General features: G+C 39.6%; 1 protein-coding gene across 1 annotated transcript in view; it reads left to right on the top strand.

Annotated features, from left to right (window-relative positions):
• Positions 1 to 15,925, top strand: part of Lrp11 (LDL receptor related protein 11) — a 53,071-nt gene that overhangs the window by 25,008 nt on the left and 12,138 nt on the right. Inside the window, exons 5-6 of the mRNA XM_048800551.1 lie at positions 3,144 to 3,269; positions 4,712 to 4,924. Of these exons, the coding sequence (XP_048656508.1) occupies positions 3,144 to 3,269; positions 4,712 to 4,924 (339 nt within the window). The remainder of the gene's footprint in view (positions 1 to 3,143; positions 3,270 to 4,711; positions 4,925 to 15,925) is intronic.

Genomic DNA, 15,925 nt, shown 5'->3' with positions numbered 1-15,925 from the left:
TGGTTCTCATGTTCTGTTGAACAATATAATACTCATTTACTTCATTCATCTATGCTTCTTTTTGAAATATCTGCATTTCTAAGATTAGTTCATCAAGTTAAAATATATATTCACACACACACACACACACACACACACACATATATATATATATTACATTACATTACATTACATTACATTACATGGAAATTTTTCAGTGCTGAAGATACAGTGGTATTGCAGAGGGAAGTCCTGCACAACTCACTTCTGGAGAAGTGCTGAGATACTGTACATTTGGGGATCCTCCCATTCACTCAGCAGACATTAGCGTCTACAGGAACTGTACTAAGCACTGGGAACAGAGCACTACATTCAGGTGATGTGGCCACCCTCCTCCTGAAGCATCTAGTCTCACAAAACTTGGCCTTCACTAGCTATAGGTCTAGCAAACTGCAGCAAGTCTCTGATGTGCTTAAATACAGTCTTCAACATTCAGCATCTGGATAGTCATTGAGCCAGCAGTTTGAAGAATAAGGGTACAAGAACTGGAATAAGACTGTGATTTACTTCTATATTGTGGATTTGGTTTTGCATTAAAAGCGTTAAGTGTACGTATTGGAAATGAAGTTTTATAGACAGCTAGAGATATTAGAATCTTAAGGATTTGGCAACCTTGATAATTTGCATAAGCAGCATTAAAATTTTGATTGGCATGTGAGCCTTTTCTGGCCAAGTTTAAGCTTACTATGAGGAAGGAGGACTAGCTGTACACGGACAGGCCAGACACCAGACACTGTCCACACTGGCACCAGGAGGTCACAGGGGATAGTGAGTCCATCCAGTATAGTCCAGATTTGATCAAACTTGATGTATTGGGTCATAAAGGAGAGCCTGCCAGCTATGGAGGACATTGTTACCTTGGAGTTACCTTGGAGGCTAGGCATGCAGAAGACCCCTAGGAGCTCAGCACCAGGATGTTCATAACTCTCCAGTACAGGCCCAAGGCCGGGGGGCTCACCTGGGTGGGGACTGAGGCTGGTTCTGATTCTGGGAGGAGAGTGCTCTTGGGAAGAAGATGCACATAGTGTGTCATTTGCACAGAAATCAGAAGAGGATTGCTTCTGCACATCCTGGGTGCCTACAAGGGAAGAAGGGCCTGGGCTGACATAGGCAGATGGTTGACACCTCCCCCCTGATTTATTTACTCAGTCCAGCTTTCCAGGTAAATGACCAGTTGTAAATTTCTGGTCCTTCTCCAAGATGATAATAAAATATATTTGAAGTGACAGAGAGTGATATGAATCATTTACAGAAAGGCCACTTTGGTATAGGTCTTGTGTATGTAACTTTATATAGGCAATTTTAAAATATCATTGTAGTGCTACTATTACCTGGAATCACTTACTGGTTATATTGAAAGAACATGCAATGAATTAAAGTTAAGGGAACATCTGGTATAAATAGTGAAAAGCAGAGGCAGTAGTGTTTCTGTTTTCTTTATTATATGTATTAATATTGGGATTAATGTCCCCATTGTTATGGTATCTAAGAATGGCACCTACTAGCATGAAAACAGACAAGCATATACCCCTAATTATATGATAGTAACCAGGTTCAATTTTGAATATATCAGTATTTTTAATACCTTTTTCATGTCTGGGTAAAAAAAAATCTTCTATTCAAATAGCAAGCCAAAAAGCACTTCCAATATGATCTAGATCAGTGGTCTCCAGATTGGACCCCTCGGAGATGTTCAGAACATTTTAAGGGTAGGAAAGATACTGAAACTCTATGCATATTATTTATAAATAAATCTTAGATATGTGTTCAATAATATATTACTGATCATGATATATGATCAAAAAGGTTTGGAGATTGCTAGTCTAGAGACAAATTTTAAATATGGACCTAATTCTAAAACTACCTCAAAGTAAGTAAAACCTTTAGATAGCTAGGATTTTCATATCATGAATTAAAGAAACATGGTAAGTAACTGCATCCTACTTGGTCAAAGATCCCCTTTGCTTTTTGTCCTGATGCTCCCAGGGGCTGGAGGTGACACTCCTTGGCAGGCCCAAGTTTCTGTGATAGCAGCAGGCTCTTGGCTTCCTCTGCCTCCTGCAGAGCTCCTATCACCATTTCTTTTGTTTTCATTTTTTTCCTCCTATTCCAAGATGTCTGCAAGTTGCCTTGCTCCTAGATAAACATTTCCACCTCTTAGTTTAACTGCTTTTCAATAAAATATGTGTCTAAGATTTAACTTGGGGATGTAAACTCTGCTCAGCCACCATCCTTGGTGGAATATCATATAATTTGCCACTCTCCCTGTTCCTGAGAGAATTGTCTATTCCATTATTTCTTTCCTATAAAATTGTGGAATACCTTATGACCTAATTCTAGGTGGATACCTTTCACCTGTATTATTAATGCCAGACAGTCACCTGATTCTTGTGTAGGTAGGTCTAGTAAAGTTGGCTTAATCCAGGGTGAAGAGAAATGCCTCTCATGAAAATATTTGTAGCTCTTGTAGTTGCAATATAGATTAAATTCTCCTAAGAACTCCAAAGCAGAGAAAAATGTCGTAATTGTGAAAATAAATTTATAAAACCAGTAGCTAAAGATTCTGTTGTTCTCTGTAGCACCAAGGACATTATGTTGTCAATAAATGGGATTCAACAGTAGAAATATAATCTCAGTAAGAAGCATTATTTAAGAAACAAGAGTGTAAGACTCAGCATTTAAAAAAAAGTGCAGCTATCAAAACAGCCAAGTGGTGGAACACTGTTGGTGACTGTTGGTCCTACAGAGGAAGAGGATTCAGTGATGGGTGAACAATGAATGCAGAGTGGGACAGCTGAAGGAAGATGGCTGGGTGGCCCAAGGAGCCAGAGCTGCTGCTCCTCAGTTCCCGCCTTCTCGGCCACATTGTCTTGAAGAACAGCCCTCAGGCGGAGAGCCATGGGGACTCCTGGGAATTCACTCAGGGGGTCAAGAGACCCTCTAACCTTTCCAGAACCCGTGGCCTGCGCTCTGTTAGGTTTTCCTCATTGGCCACTCTCTTAACCTGAATGCATTTCCCCTTTCCCTGGCATCTGTTCATCGGGACACGGTGGAAGTCTCAACTTTTCCTGCACCCCTGTGACTTGAGACTTGTTTACAAACAGGGTGCTTGAATGTTTGCTCACGCTACCACTTCTTCTGTGACAATGGCTGCTGCATTGATATCTCCCTGGCGTGTGATGGCAAGCCGCAATGTCCTGATGGGTCTGACGAGGCTTTCTGTCAAAACTGTGAGTCCACCAGGTTGCCTGGCCAGGCAGGGGGCTGAAGGGATGGAGTAGGGCTGTCTGTGTTCTCAGGATAAATGGAATGCAGTGTTCCTCCTCTGCCTGGTGTGCCTTGTAACTATGTGAAGAAGCTTTTCCGTAAGCGGGGATTCACTGAGTCTCTAGCCTGAGTTGAAAATGCCAAGTTTTGGGTATTGCGTATGTTTTTTTAAATTTTCCAAAGATTTTTCCATCCTAAAAATACAGCATAACATATGACTTTAAAAAAAAACTGAAGTGAATTAACATTTTGTGTTGATCATTTTTAAAGAACATTCGTGATGCACTAGAGTATGTCTGAGTCTTACAGTGTCACATGCATGCAAGAAAAAAGAGCTGTAAAAGGTTTGATTCATTAGATCCCAAGTTTTTCGCTGTGAATAGTTCAAAAAAAATTGATACAGATGCATTAAAATAGGTGGGAAATAATAATAATAATAATAAGTACTATTATACTGGTTAATATTCATTAGCATTATATTATAATTGTTATAATATGATTATATATATTACATACTGTATTTAAGATTTTTTTTTTTCCTTTTTTTGGTACTGGGGTTGAACCTAGGAGTGCTTATCCACTAATCCACATCCCCAGCCCTTTTTATTTTTTATTTTGAAGCAGGGTCTCATTAAGCTGTTTAGGGCCCTGCTGAGTTTTTGAGGCTGGCCTCAGTCTTCCAAGCAGCTGGGATTATAGACAGACATACACTACAAAATGTGGCCCTGTATTTAAGTTTTTATAGGTGTCCTACATCTGGAATAATGGAACAAAATGGGTTAAGGAAGTACTGGTTTGAGGAAGAAGAGAGTCACAAAGAATAAAGTTTAAGTTTTGTCTGTGTCCATTTCTTATGTTTTTGATTTTTTTCTTTTTTTATATATGATAGCAGAATGCATTACAATTCTTATTACATATATAGAGCATAATTTTTCATATCTCTGGTTGTATACATATTGATTTTTTAATAATATTTGGAAAGCTAAATTACTGGAAGAAGAGAAAGCCAATTACCCATTGAAAGCTAAAAATAAGTTTTTGTGGGGTTTTTTACATGTTAGATTCGTGGATTATTAGTCCCAAATATCCATGATTTTAAATCACCTGAAAAGGTAGTGGTTTTTAAAGTTCAGAAAAGAAGCTGGGCTTGGTGGTGCATACCTGTAATCTAAGCAGCTCAGGAGGCTGAGGCAGGAAGATCAAAAGTTCAAAGCCGGTCTCAGAACCTTACTGAGGCCCTGAGCAACTCAACAAGACCCAGTCTGTAAATAAAATATATTTTTTTAAGTTGGCGTGGGGGCTGCTAGCATGTGACTTAGTGGTTAAGCAACCCTGGGTTCAATCCCTGGTACTAAAAACAAAAGTTCAGAAATCCAGAAACTAACTAATTTCTTGTATACTTCAGTGGGCCTTGACCACAAGATGGTGAGCCACACGCCAGCTAGTCCTGCCCAGCCAGACACAACGGGCCTGAGTGAACATGCAAGGGAGCACTCATTGTTGGAAAAGTCCCAGAAAGTCACTGCCCCCAACCTGCTGGTCACCTCATCAGTCTCAGAGAAGAGAATTCACTCCACCTCCTGGGGACCAGAGAGCCAAATCATTCCTGTGATGCCAGGTAAGGACACCTGGTGAGTTCTCTGTGAAAAGTCTTGTTTTACATATATATATATATATATATATATATATTTATTTATTTATAGATGAACACAATGTCTTTATTTTATTTTATTTTTTTATGTGGTGCTGAGGATCAAACCCAGTGCCTCACATGTGTGAGGCAGGTGCTCTACCACTAAGCCTCAACCCCAGCCCCAAAAGTCTTGTTTTTTACAGTTAAATGTGGTTCAAAATTAAGTTATGTTTAAAGAATATTAAGGAAGTATCTCAAAAGAAAGAAAAGAATTAAAATGAAGAATTTGGCCAAAAAAAAGAAACAAACAAAAAAGACTTGACATTTATACTGATTTGTAATAAGGAACACCTACTAAATATAGTTGTCCCTTCATACCCATGTTCCAGGACCCCTGAAGTATCAAAATCCATTGATGCTCAAGTGTCTTATATAAAATGACATTCTATTTGAATATAACCTACAAAAATCCTCTTGTATACTTTAAATTATTTTCTAGATTACTTATAATATCTCTATACTATAAGTGTAAATAGTTGTTACACTAGACTGTTTGCAGACTAATGACAAGAGGAAAGGTCTGCACATGTTCAATACAGATACAATGTTTTATGCATTCTGGGGATTAAACCCAGGGCCTCCTGCATCTTATTAAACACTTGCTTTACCACCGAGTTGAATCTCCAGCTCCAGATGCAATTTTTGTTTTGTTTTTTAGTATTTTTAATCCAAGGATCCAAGGTTGGTTGAATCTGTGGATACAGAACCCTCAGACATATAAGGTTGACTATACATCCATATACATACATACATTTTTTTAAACTTTATTTTATTTATTTATTTTTATGTGGTGCTGAGGATTAAATACAGGGCCCCACATGTGCTTGGCAAGTGCTCTACTGCCGAGCCACAATCTCAGCCCCTCTCTGTGTCCTTTTTGATAATGGATTTGGTCTTAACTATAAAGATGGAAAAAGTGTTGTGTTATATAAATGCAGAGATTACATGTCCAGTCACTCTTTATAACATTTTGGAACTTTTTTCTAATTATTAATGCAACACAGGAAAATTGGAAAATATAGAAAAATATAAAGAGGAAAATTAAAATCATCTAGCAAAACTTACTATTAATTTTTGTTGTATTTTCTTCAGGTTACTTTTATTTATATACGTAAAAACTTGTATTTATGTATGGATTCACACTCTTATTCATTTTTAACAAAGTTGAGATAATATTTTATAGAACTTGTATTTTTCCCACTTATGAGCATTGTCACAATATTAAATAGATATCAAAAACAAGATTTTTGAAAGGCCATAGGTGAATGAAGTGAGAAGAAAAGAACAGATTTTTGAAACTGAAAGAAGGAGCCTTCCCAGATTGGTTTCTGACTAGATAGCAGTTTTCTCCACCCTCCCCCTCTGCTATCCCTAAGACATCAAAACTTGTGTCCCTAGCCTCCAATCGCATGTGAGTTAAAGACCCAGCATATTAGAAACAAGTTGTGACATATGCCTGGTTTTAAAAGGATCATCAGCTAATATAATAAATATGGACAAGTTATCTGCTGTCTCCTTCCCCTGGGGCGTGTGGTAAGGCAAAGTAAGACATGGCTCATAGAAAGCATGTCAACAAGACCCTAAGATTCATACTAATAATGTAGTGAAGGAAGTGAGGAAATGGAATTTTCATTTATCAGTCATTGAAAATGGTGAAAATTATAATAATTAAGTTTCTAAAGGTGAAGGGAAACGAGTCTCATACACTTCCAGTGGGAATTACAGTCTTCTATGGGGGACCCACTTACTCCACTCTTGGAGACTTATCCCAAGCATGTTACCAGGGAAGAGCTGAAAGCACATACAAATGTTTGGTTACACTAGTGAATGCACACTCAGGACATTCTGATCTCTGGCAGGGAAGAACACAGAGCTCCACTATGGCCCCTCTTTGCTTAGTACCTGATGGTACAATGGGGGGATTGTTGTTAGATGTGGTTGCAGCTGTGAAGCCTGTTCTCTGTGTGGTCCAAGTCATTCATTAACTAGGCTGTCCTCTTATGTCTGATCAAGCAAGAGGAAAGAAATCTGGTTTCCAGTCCTGCAAAATGATGAAAGAATAGTGTCGTATCTACATTCACATGGGATCTGGTTTTGGGCAACTTGAGAACGTCTAGCCCTGCAGGTCAGCCGATTCCTTAAAGAGCTGGATTGAAGCTTGGACTAGGAGAATGCACGCTTCTGTATGGAGGTGTGGAGATCTTCGTGCATTTTCATGGGTTCCATTGCCAAATATGCCAAAGCTTTATTGTTTAGCATATCTCTGGAGGTAACTAAAATGAGTGACTTCAATCTTTGTGTTATTATGGAAAGTATTTTATTTTTTGGTCAAGGTAAGAGGATAGAACATATTGCATTTGATAGTGTGTGGACTTCAATTTTAACCTTAAAAAATCTAGACACAGGACGCATGGGCCACTGTCCATACTGTCACCCCAGATGCTCTAAGTGTTGGGGTGGGCTTGGCCCCAGGCACAGGTGGCTGGGGGTTGAATCCAGGGCCTCATGCATGCTAAGCAAGCACTCTACCACTGAGATACACCCTGGCCCTCACTATTTTTTTTAAAGGGTTTTTCCACATGCTCTAGATTTTTCATGTTTCATCTTTTTATGGAGTTTGACAATCTCTTTTTATATGGAGGAACCATTTGGAAACTAAAAGATCATGATTCTAGAAAGGTAGTCTGAATTTGGTGAAGTATGTGATAGCACAGCTGTAAAGCTTGCTCACTACCAACATAGTGCCAGACATCAACCACATTCTCAAATGGTTGGAAGAACCGATGTAAGAAAATTTACTTATTATGAGCAAGGATATTCAAGTGGTTATTTCCATGAAATTATGTGAGGGAGTACGTCCTCTTTCACCGACTTACTTTTGTTTGCAAAATGTCACTTAACCGGCTATAAGCTGCATATGCCTTCAAACACACTCTATTATTCTGAGGCACTTAGTGGTTTTGAAAAGGGTACCCTCTACCTTCTACAGGATTTCAGTCTGAAAATTTTGGGTACTGTAATAGGGTTACATATTTTTAAATTTTTTTAATTTGTTTTAATTAGTTACACATGACAGTACAATGATCTTGACATACCATACATTTGAATCAGATGGGATATAATTTCTCATTTTTCTGAGTGTTCAGGATGCATAATCACATTGGTCATGCAGTCACGTATACATCCACAGCAATAATAATGTCTATTTTATTCTGCTGTCCTTCCATTCCCCACTTCCCCTCCTCTCCCCTCCCATCACTTCTCTCTACCCAATCTAATGTGACCTACTTCTTTTTTTTTCCCTCACATCGTCATACCTGTATTCTGTATAATGAAGGGGGTCTCCTTCCCTCTCCCATGCAATTCCCATTCTCCCTCCCTTTCCCTCCCACCTCTCTTCCCTATCTGGAGGTAATTTTCTTCTCATGCTCTTCCTCCCTACCCTATTTTGAGTCACCTCCCTTGTATCAGAGAAGACATTCGGTATTTGTTTTTTTGGGGATTGGCTAACTTCACTTAGCATAATCTGCTCTAATGCTATCCATTTCCCTGCAAATGCCATGATCTTGTTATTCTTTAGTGCTGAGTAATATTCCATTGTGAATAAATGCCACATTTTTTTATCCATTCATCCATTGAAGGGCATCTAGGTTGGCTCCACAGTTTAGCTACTGTGAATTGTGCTGCTATAACCATTGATGTGGCTGTGTCCCTGTAGTATGCCGTTTTTAGGTCTTTTGAGTATAGTCCGAGAAGAGGAATAGCTGGGTCAAATGGTGGTTCCATTCCCAGCTTTCCAAGGAATCTCCATACTGCTTTCCAAATTGGCTGCACCAATTTGCAGTCCCACCAGCAATGTATGAGTGTACCTCCCCACCCCCCCTCACCCCCCCCACCCCCGCATCCTTGCCAGCACTTGTTGTTTGACTTCATAATGGCTGCCATTCTTACTGGAGTGAGATGGTATCTTGCATTTCTCTTATTACTAGCAATGATGACCATTTTTTCGTGTATTTGTTGATTAATTGTATATCCTCTTCTGAGAGGTGTCTGTTCAGATCCTTGGCCCATTTGTTGATTGGGTTATTTGTTTTTTTGTTGTTTAACTTTTTGAGTTCTTTGTATATCCTAGAGATTAGAGCTCTATCTGATGTGTGAGGAGTAAAAATTTATTCCCAGGATGTAGGCTCCCTATTCACTTCACATATTATTTCTCTTGCTGAGAAAAAAACTTTTTAGTTTGAATTCGTCCCATTTGTTGATTCTTGGTTTTAATTCTTGTGCTGTGGGCATCTTATTAAGGAACTTGGGGCCTAACCTCACGTGATTGAGATTAGGGCCTACTTTTTTGTCTATTAGACGCAGAGTCTCTGGTTTGATTCCTAGATCCTTGATCCATTTTGAGTTAACTTTTGTGCATGGTGAGAGAAAGGGATTCAGTTTCATTTTGTTGCATATGGATTTCCAGTTTTCCCAGAACCATTTGTTGAATATGCTATCCTTTTTCCATTGCATGCTTTTAGCACCTTTGTCTAATATAATATAATTGTAATTTTGTGGGTTAGTCTCTGTGTCCTCTATTCTGTGCCATTGGTCTACCAGCCTGTTTTGGTGCCAGTACCATTGCTGTTTTTGTTACTATTGCTCTGTAGTATAGTTTAAGATCTGGTATAGCTATACCACCTGTTTTACTCTTCCTGCTTATAATTACTTTAGCTATTCTGGGTCTCTTATCTTTCCAGATGAATTTCACAATTGCTTTTTCTATTTCTGTGAGGAATGCCATTAGGATTTTGATCGGAATCGCGTTGAATCTGTAGAGTGCTTTTGGTAATATGGCCATTTTAATAATATTAATTCCGCCTATTCATGAGCAAAGTATATCTTTTCATCTTCTAATAGGATTAAAACATTACCCTGTAGGCATATATAAATATATTCATAAAAGTGATATTTTTATTATCCTGCCTTTACCAATGGAGAAAAGATGATAATAAAATGAATAAACTTGGAATTATTTTTTTAACTGATTTTAGATGAATTGTAGAGGTCCTTTCAAAGCTTACTGGTAACTCAGTGTGAAAATAAGCAAAGAGAATGTCAATGAGGAGTATTCAGTTATAATGAGGCCTACATAACATTTCTAGTAAGAGCAGACACACAGACCCCGAGTTCCTGGCTGGCAGTGACTGAAGGGTTCCTGAAGAGAGCTCCCTCTGACTTTGCAGACATGCACTGAACAGCAAGAGAGGAGAATGCTACTGTCTTGGCTGGTTGGGCTGGTTTAGCAGGTGATCATAGGAAGCTGCAGAGCCTTCTGGAAGGAAGGCCCATATGGTAGCCACTTTCTCAGCTGGTGTTTCCAGCTTCCTCCAGAACATCCCTTCATGTTCTATGGAGACTTAAAACGAAGTTAAAGCAACTTCCATCCAGCTGCCAACTCCTTAGTGAACGTGCAGCTGTGCATGTTAGGCATAATACAATAGGTCATCCAGAAACGAGAAGAAAAAATTTCCTTAGACAGTAACTCTTCTAGAAGGATCATCACAAACAGAATCATTTTCAAAGTAAGATGTCCCGACCGGCAGGACATCAACGAGGGCGTCGAACCTAGGTGGGGAGGAATGAAGGGACAAGAGACACGAGGGATGACAGCAAGACAGGAGTTCTGATCAAGCTGCAAATTTTTATTGTTCACACAGCGGTATTTATATGCTGGGGATAGGGAAGCTCTCCTATTGGCAGTTGCTGGGCATAGGTTGTGAAACTGCCAGAGGCGAGATAATCCGCAAGATGGCCGCAGGCTGTTTCTTGTAAAAGTCAGGCTATTCTTAGAAGGAGAACTTCCTTCTAGCCCCTGACAGTAAGAGAAGTAGTTGTTTGGGCCTGATTCCCCTCACTGCTTAGAGCCTGAGCTCAGATGTGTGGGAGTGAGGCATTCCTTGTGGTGGTCTAGATGGGAAGCCTAGGAACAGTGAATCACAGGTCTGGAAAATTACAGTGAATTTCTTCATGACATGTGTAAAACAGAAATGTACATTTCAAATACTAAGAAGGCAGGGCAAAGCCCCTGGGTAGTTCTAGCATACACGGCAGGTATGCCTCCTGAAGTCCCCTGAGCCTCTCCTCTCCCCAGGGAAGGAGTGCATTTAAGAAAATACTCTTTTATTTTGACAACTGAAAATTCAAGGTGAACTTGTACAGTTGTTTTTAACATCCCCTACTCCAGGGTTAGGTCCCCTTTCCAAGTACAGATAAACCATTTCTCTACTTCATCCTTAATAGAACACCATCCCAGGCCTTCCTAAGGTAATGTTTAACTTTGTGATTGTGCTTGGATGTGAATAAATAAACATGGTATCATATGTAATTTCTTGGAGTGGAAAGCTTATTTGGTCCCTGTGACTTTGAGAACAGTGTGCATAGGGTCACAGGAAAGATGCTTTAGAGCAGTTCTAGGTTCAAATGTCAGCATCACCAATTATTACCTATCAGGTAATTAATTCTCTGAACTGTATTTCCTCACTGGTGAGGGAAAAATAATATCTTCTCATACTGGAGCTATAATATTTGCATGAGATATGTAGGTGATTTTTATCTCTCAGTAAATGCTCGCACCATATGAATTTTTGCTAGAACATTCAAGTTTAGTAGTATTCATTAGGAAACCAGGTCAAGAAACCTGTAAGTCTATAAGATGGTTAATTCAAATAAAAAATAAAATAGTGCAATGGTAGTCGCTGTACTGAGTTTCTCTTTAGAATTCAGATGAACAAGCTCACTTCTTGATTGGGAGGAGGCAGGGGAAAGAAAATATAAGTGCAGTTATCCTGTTTTCCTGTTGAGTCAAAAAGAATCTTGTCGGGCTGGGGATATAGCTCAATTGGTAGAGTGCTTGCCTCGAATGCACAGGGCCCTGGGTGATTGAACCTAGGTGATTGAACACACACACACACACACACACACACACAAAAAGCTTGTCAATCTTCTGGAGATAAAAAAGGGGTTGAGGGCTTAATAAATTTGGGCATTTTATGTGTAGTCCTGGATCATTATTTTTTAAAAGCGAAGACATGAATTCCTAACCATGTGATCTTTAGAGTTCCTAATTTATTATTGGGAAGAGAGATAAAGAATATATTGAGGGCTGGGGTTGTGGTTCAGCGGTAGAGCTCTTGCCTAGCATGTGCACGGCCCTGGGTTCGATCCTTAGCACCACATAAAAATAAAGATACTGTGTTCAACTACAATTAAAATATAATATTTAAAAAAAATAATACATAGAGGTCTCTGCAACAAACTTGGCAGTAAGGCATGGAGAGGAAGAAAGGATTGGAAAAGTGCTACTCAGTAGATTTTAATTTGATTTCCAAACTGTTGACAGGGCTGCTAGTTTTATGTGCACAGTTACTGAGCAGAGCAAGTTTTTTTGTATGTCAGTGATTTTTATCTGACATACATAAATATTATGTTTCTTTTGGAGATTCATAAGCAAATAACATTTGGAAAAATTAGGCACAACCAACTCTAAAACACAGCAAAGTTTTCTATATTTTTGCCAAGCAAAAGTTCAAGAAACTTCACTACAGGTGAGAGTAAGAATAAAATAACCAAAACAAGGCTTATATTGAACCTGCAAGACATTATTGAAGGTACTCAGATTTCACTATATATACCAACATCACGAGATTTGCATCTTCAAATTAGTAACGAAATATGTACTCAGTAACACATCCTGAAAAAGTTTCAAAATATTTAGTGATCAAAAAAATTGTGTTCTGGCCTGTTTGCTAGCAGAAAAAAGTAATAAAATAAGCTACAAGGTCATCATTATTTCTTTAAGTTAAATAGTGCTCTTCTATCCCAACTGCTACTTACAATATTTATAGAATAGCTTCTTAGCCTAGAAACATATAGTAAGAGCTCACAGAACTCCCTTGCTTGGGATCAAGCATAAATAAGAAATTTTGTGTATCTGCAGAAAATCTTGATGACCAATGCCCTGGCTGAGTTCTGCAAATCTGGGTTTGATTTAAATATATTTTAATTAAAATAGTAATAGTGTTCATGCATTGACTATCACTCTGTACTCCTTTGGTCTTTATAACAAACCTATGCTGTGTAGAACACATTGTCCCCATTTTATAGATGAGGAACAGAGAAGTTAAAAACTTTAGGCAAGGGCTGGGGTTGTGGCTTAGTGGTATAGCACTTGCCTAGCATGGGTACGCCCTGGGTTTGATTCTCAGCACCATATATAAACAAAATAAAGGTTCACTGACAATTAAAATACACACACACACACACACACACACATATATATATATATATATACTTTAGGCAAGGTCACACAGTAAATGGTGAAGCTAGGATGTACCTGAGCACAATGGTGGTTGTGCAACAAGCCTCATTGTGTGTTCAAAGACCATCTGTCTTAGTTGCAGAGATAGGAAACAGCTACAGCTCCCCTAAGATCCTGACCATGAGGGCCTTAGAGGTTCAGAAAGGAGAGGTATACAAGCACTGGAGTGGACAGTCTGTAGGTCAGATCCATTATGGCTTTCACAGGCCACAGGCACCTTTGCCTCATGGGCCCCTCCTCCATAAAAACACAACTAAAAAACTTAAATGTATATTTTATGACTATATTGGTATGAAGACAAGTGTGATCTACACTAAATTTGTTATTATATATTTTTGTTATCATCCTCTTCCTCCTCCTCATCTTCATTTTGATTAGTTTTTTTGTGATTTTAAAATAACTTGAACTAAACTATTTTTGTGGGCCCCTGTGAGTTCTATGGACACCGGACTGTGTGTCCACTGTGCCTGGTGGATGAGTCAGCCCTGGGGGGGGTGGGGCATGGAAACTCAGTGGTACTCTGAAGAATTGGTAGAGAGGGTTCGAATAAGAAAAAAAAAAGAAGGATTTTAATTAACTTCATGGGAAAATGGAATTGGGAATGAAAATTATCTAACCAGGACTCCCCCACTGCTGAAAGTGAAGGGTGCTTGTTGGGAACAGAGGATGATAAGGAAAGCCTTGAAAATCCAGGATCTTAGTTCAGAAAGGGGAGTGGCAGAATTGGACCCAACACCAGTTGAAGAAGGGTCAGTTCTCATCCTTGATAAAACTTTCACCCAGTCATGGCTAAATGAAGAAAACAAGGACAGTAAGTATTTTACATGGTTAATTTAAAGACCTGTCATTTTTTTTACATAATTAGGTCCTTCATAATTAGGGGGTTTAGATACCTCCTTAATTTATAATGAAGCGTAGGTGGTAGTTTTAGTAGATGGTTATTTCTTTTAATGTCTTTTCCTGACAAAACAAAAAAACCAACAACCTCAAAAATTATTTTGAATTTTTATGGGTCCACAAAATGGAGAAATGTTGAAGTCACTGTATTGGGAAATCTCTTGCCTTGTGGAGAAGAGCCCAGGCTCTTCATTTAGGTCAGTCACTGTCCTACTAGTACACAGGTCCCATGGTGGAGGTGACAGTCTCTTTCCTCCCATAGCTGCTACCTGGTTGACTCATTTCCTCCATTCCACAGTGGATACTACCTTCTTTTCCCAGGGTCCTCTTGGCTGCTCTTGCTTTCCTCCATTACTGTTCTAGAGTGGGAGTGGGGCTTCCGCCACTGCAGCAAAGTGGATGAATAGAAACAAAAATCCTTTCAGAAGGTCTACTTCTCTAGCCTACCAGAAACTGCTTTTGCTTCACTCATCCTCATCCTGTCTGAGCTTAGGGTTTACGGAAGAAACCCTCAAATCATTGGCTTTATATAGAACGGCATGCCTGGGTCCTGTTAGAGTAGCAAGTGGAGGCACAGTAGAACATGGTGGCCTACTGTGGCCTTGCAAGAGCATCAAAATGCCAACCTCACAGTGTCACTCTGCTGGGTGAGTGTGGCTGAGCCACACTTGCAGAGACACTCCAAGAGGAGTGTCTGAAAGCAGAAATGTTGGAGGAGTGGCCTGGAGTGCTCCAGCCAAAGGTGTTAAAGACCAAGGACAGAGAAGGGCCACAGTCAGGGGTGTCATAGGTGAGAAGGAAATGTCTGCAGGGTGTGGTGACTGACAGGGTGAAGGGAGCGTTAAGGGTGCCTTAAAGAAATAAGTGATTATTGTCCCTTCTGTTTAACAGCATCAACGTGGGATGCAATGATCATTTTTAACTCACTGCTTTTAGGCTCTAGTAGATATCTTCACTGACCTACAATTTTGCATTATCCAATTGATTTCATGATAATTGATAGATTCGCAAAGATTGCTCAGGACAAGTTACTAAAGAATTTTATATACTACCTTTAAATTGCCTCAATAATAATTCAAGGAGTTATGACCATTTCTGTTGATTCCATGTAATCATAAAGCTTTAAAATTATTATTTCTCAATAAAATTCCGCAAGTAGGAAGAACATTTCTAATTTATTGCCATTAAGCATAGCACTTGCTGGGCACAGTGGTGTGTGCCTGTAATGCCTGTGATTTGGGAGGCCAACGCAGGAAGATTGCAAGTTCAAGGCCAGCCACAGCAGCTTGGCAAGGTTCTCAGCAACTAATGAAGCCCCATTTCAAAATAAAAAAATAAAAAGGGGTAGGAGCAAGGATGGAGATCAGTGGAATAGCTCCCCTGGGTTCAACCCCAGCAGCAAATAAAATAAAACAAAACAGATAGGAGCTTACACCGAGCACGGAGCGGCCGAGTTCCGGCTCCCAGAACTTCCCTGGCCCGGGGCTAGGAGCCCGCGGAAACTGCTTCTCGGTCCGGGTCCTGCTGAGGGCCGGTCAGGACTCACCCGTTGCTTTGGTTGCCCGGCAAGGGGAACGAAATGCTGCCATTCGCATAGGATACCAACATGGCAGAGATCTGATGTCAGCAGAAAGCGGCGGAGGAGAGAACTTCATCAATACCAGCGG

The sequence above is a fragment of the Marmota marmota genome, unplaced genomic scaffold (genome assembly GCF_001458135.2).
Source record: "Marmota marmota marmota unplaced genomic scaffold, marMar, whole genome shotgun sequence".
Classification (NCBI taxonomy): domain Eukaryota; kingdom Metazoa; phylum Chordata; class Mammalia; order Rodentia; family Sciuridae; genus Marmota; species Marmota marmota.
The sequence above is the reverse complement of the archived record's forward strand: the minus strand, read 5'-3'. Positions and strand labels throughout refer to the sequence as shown.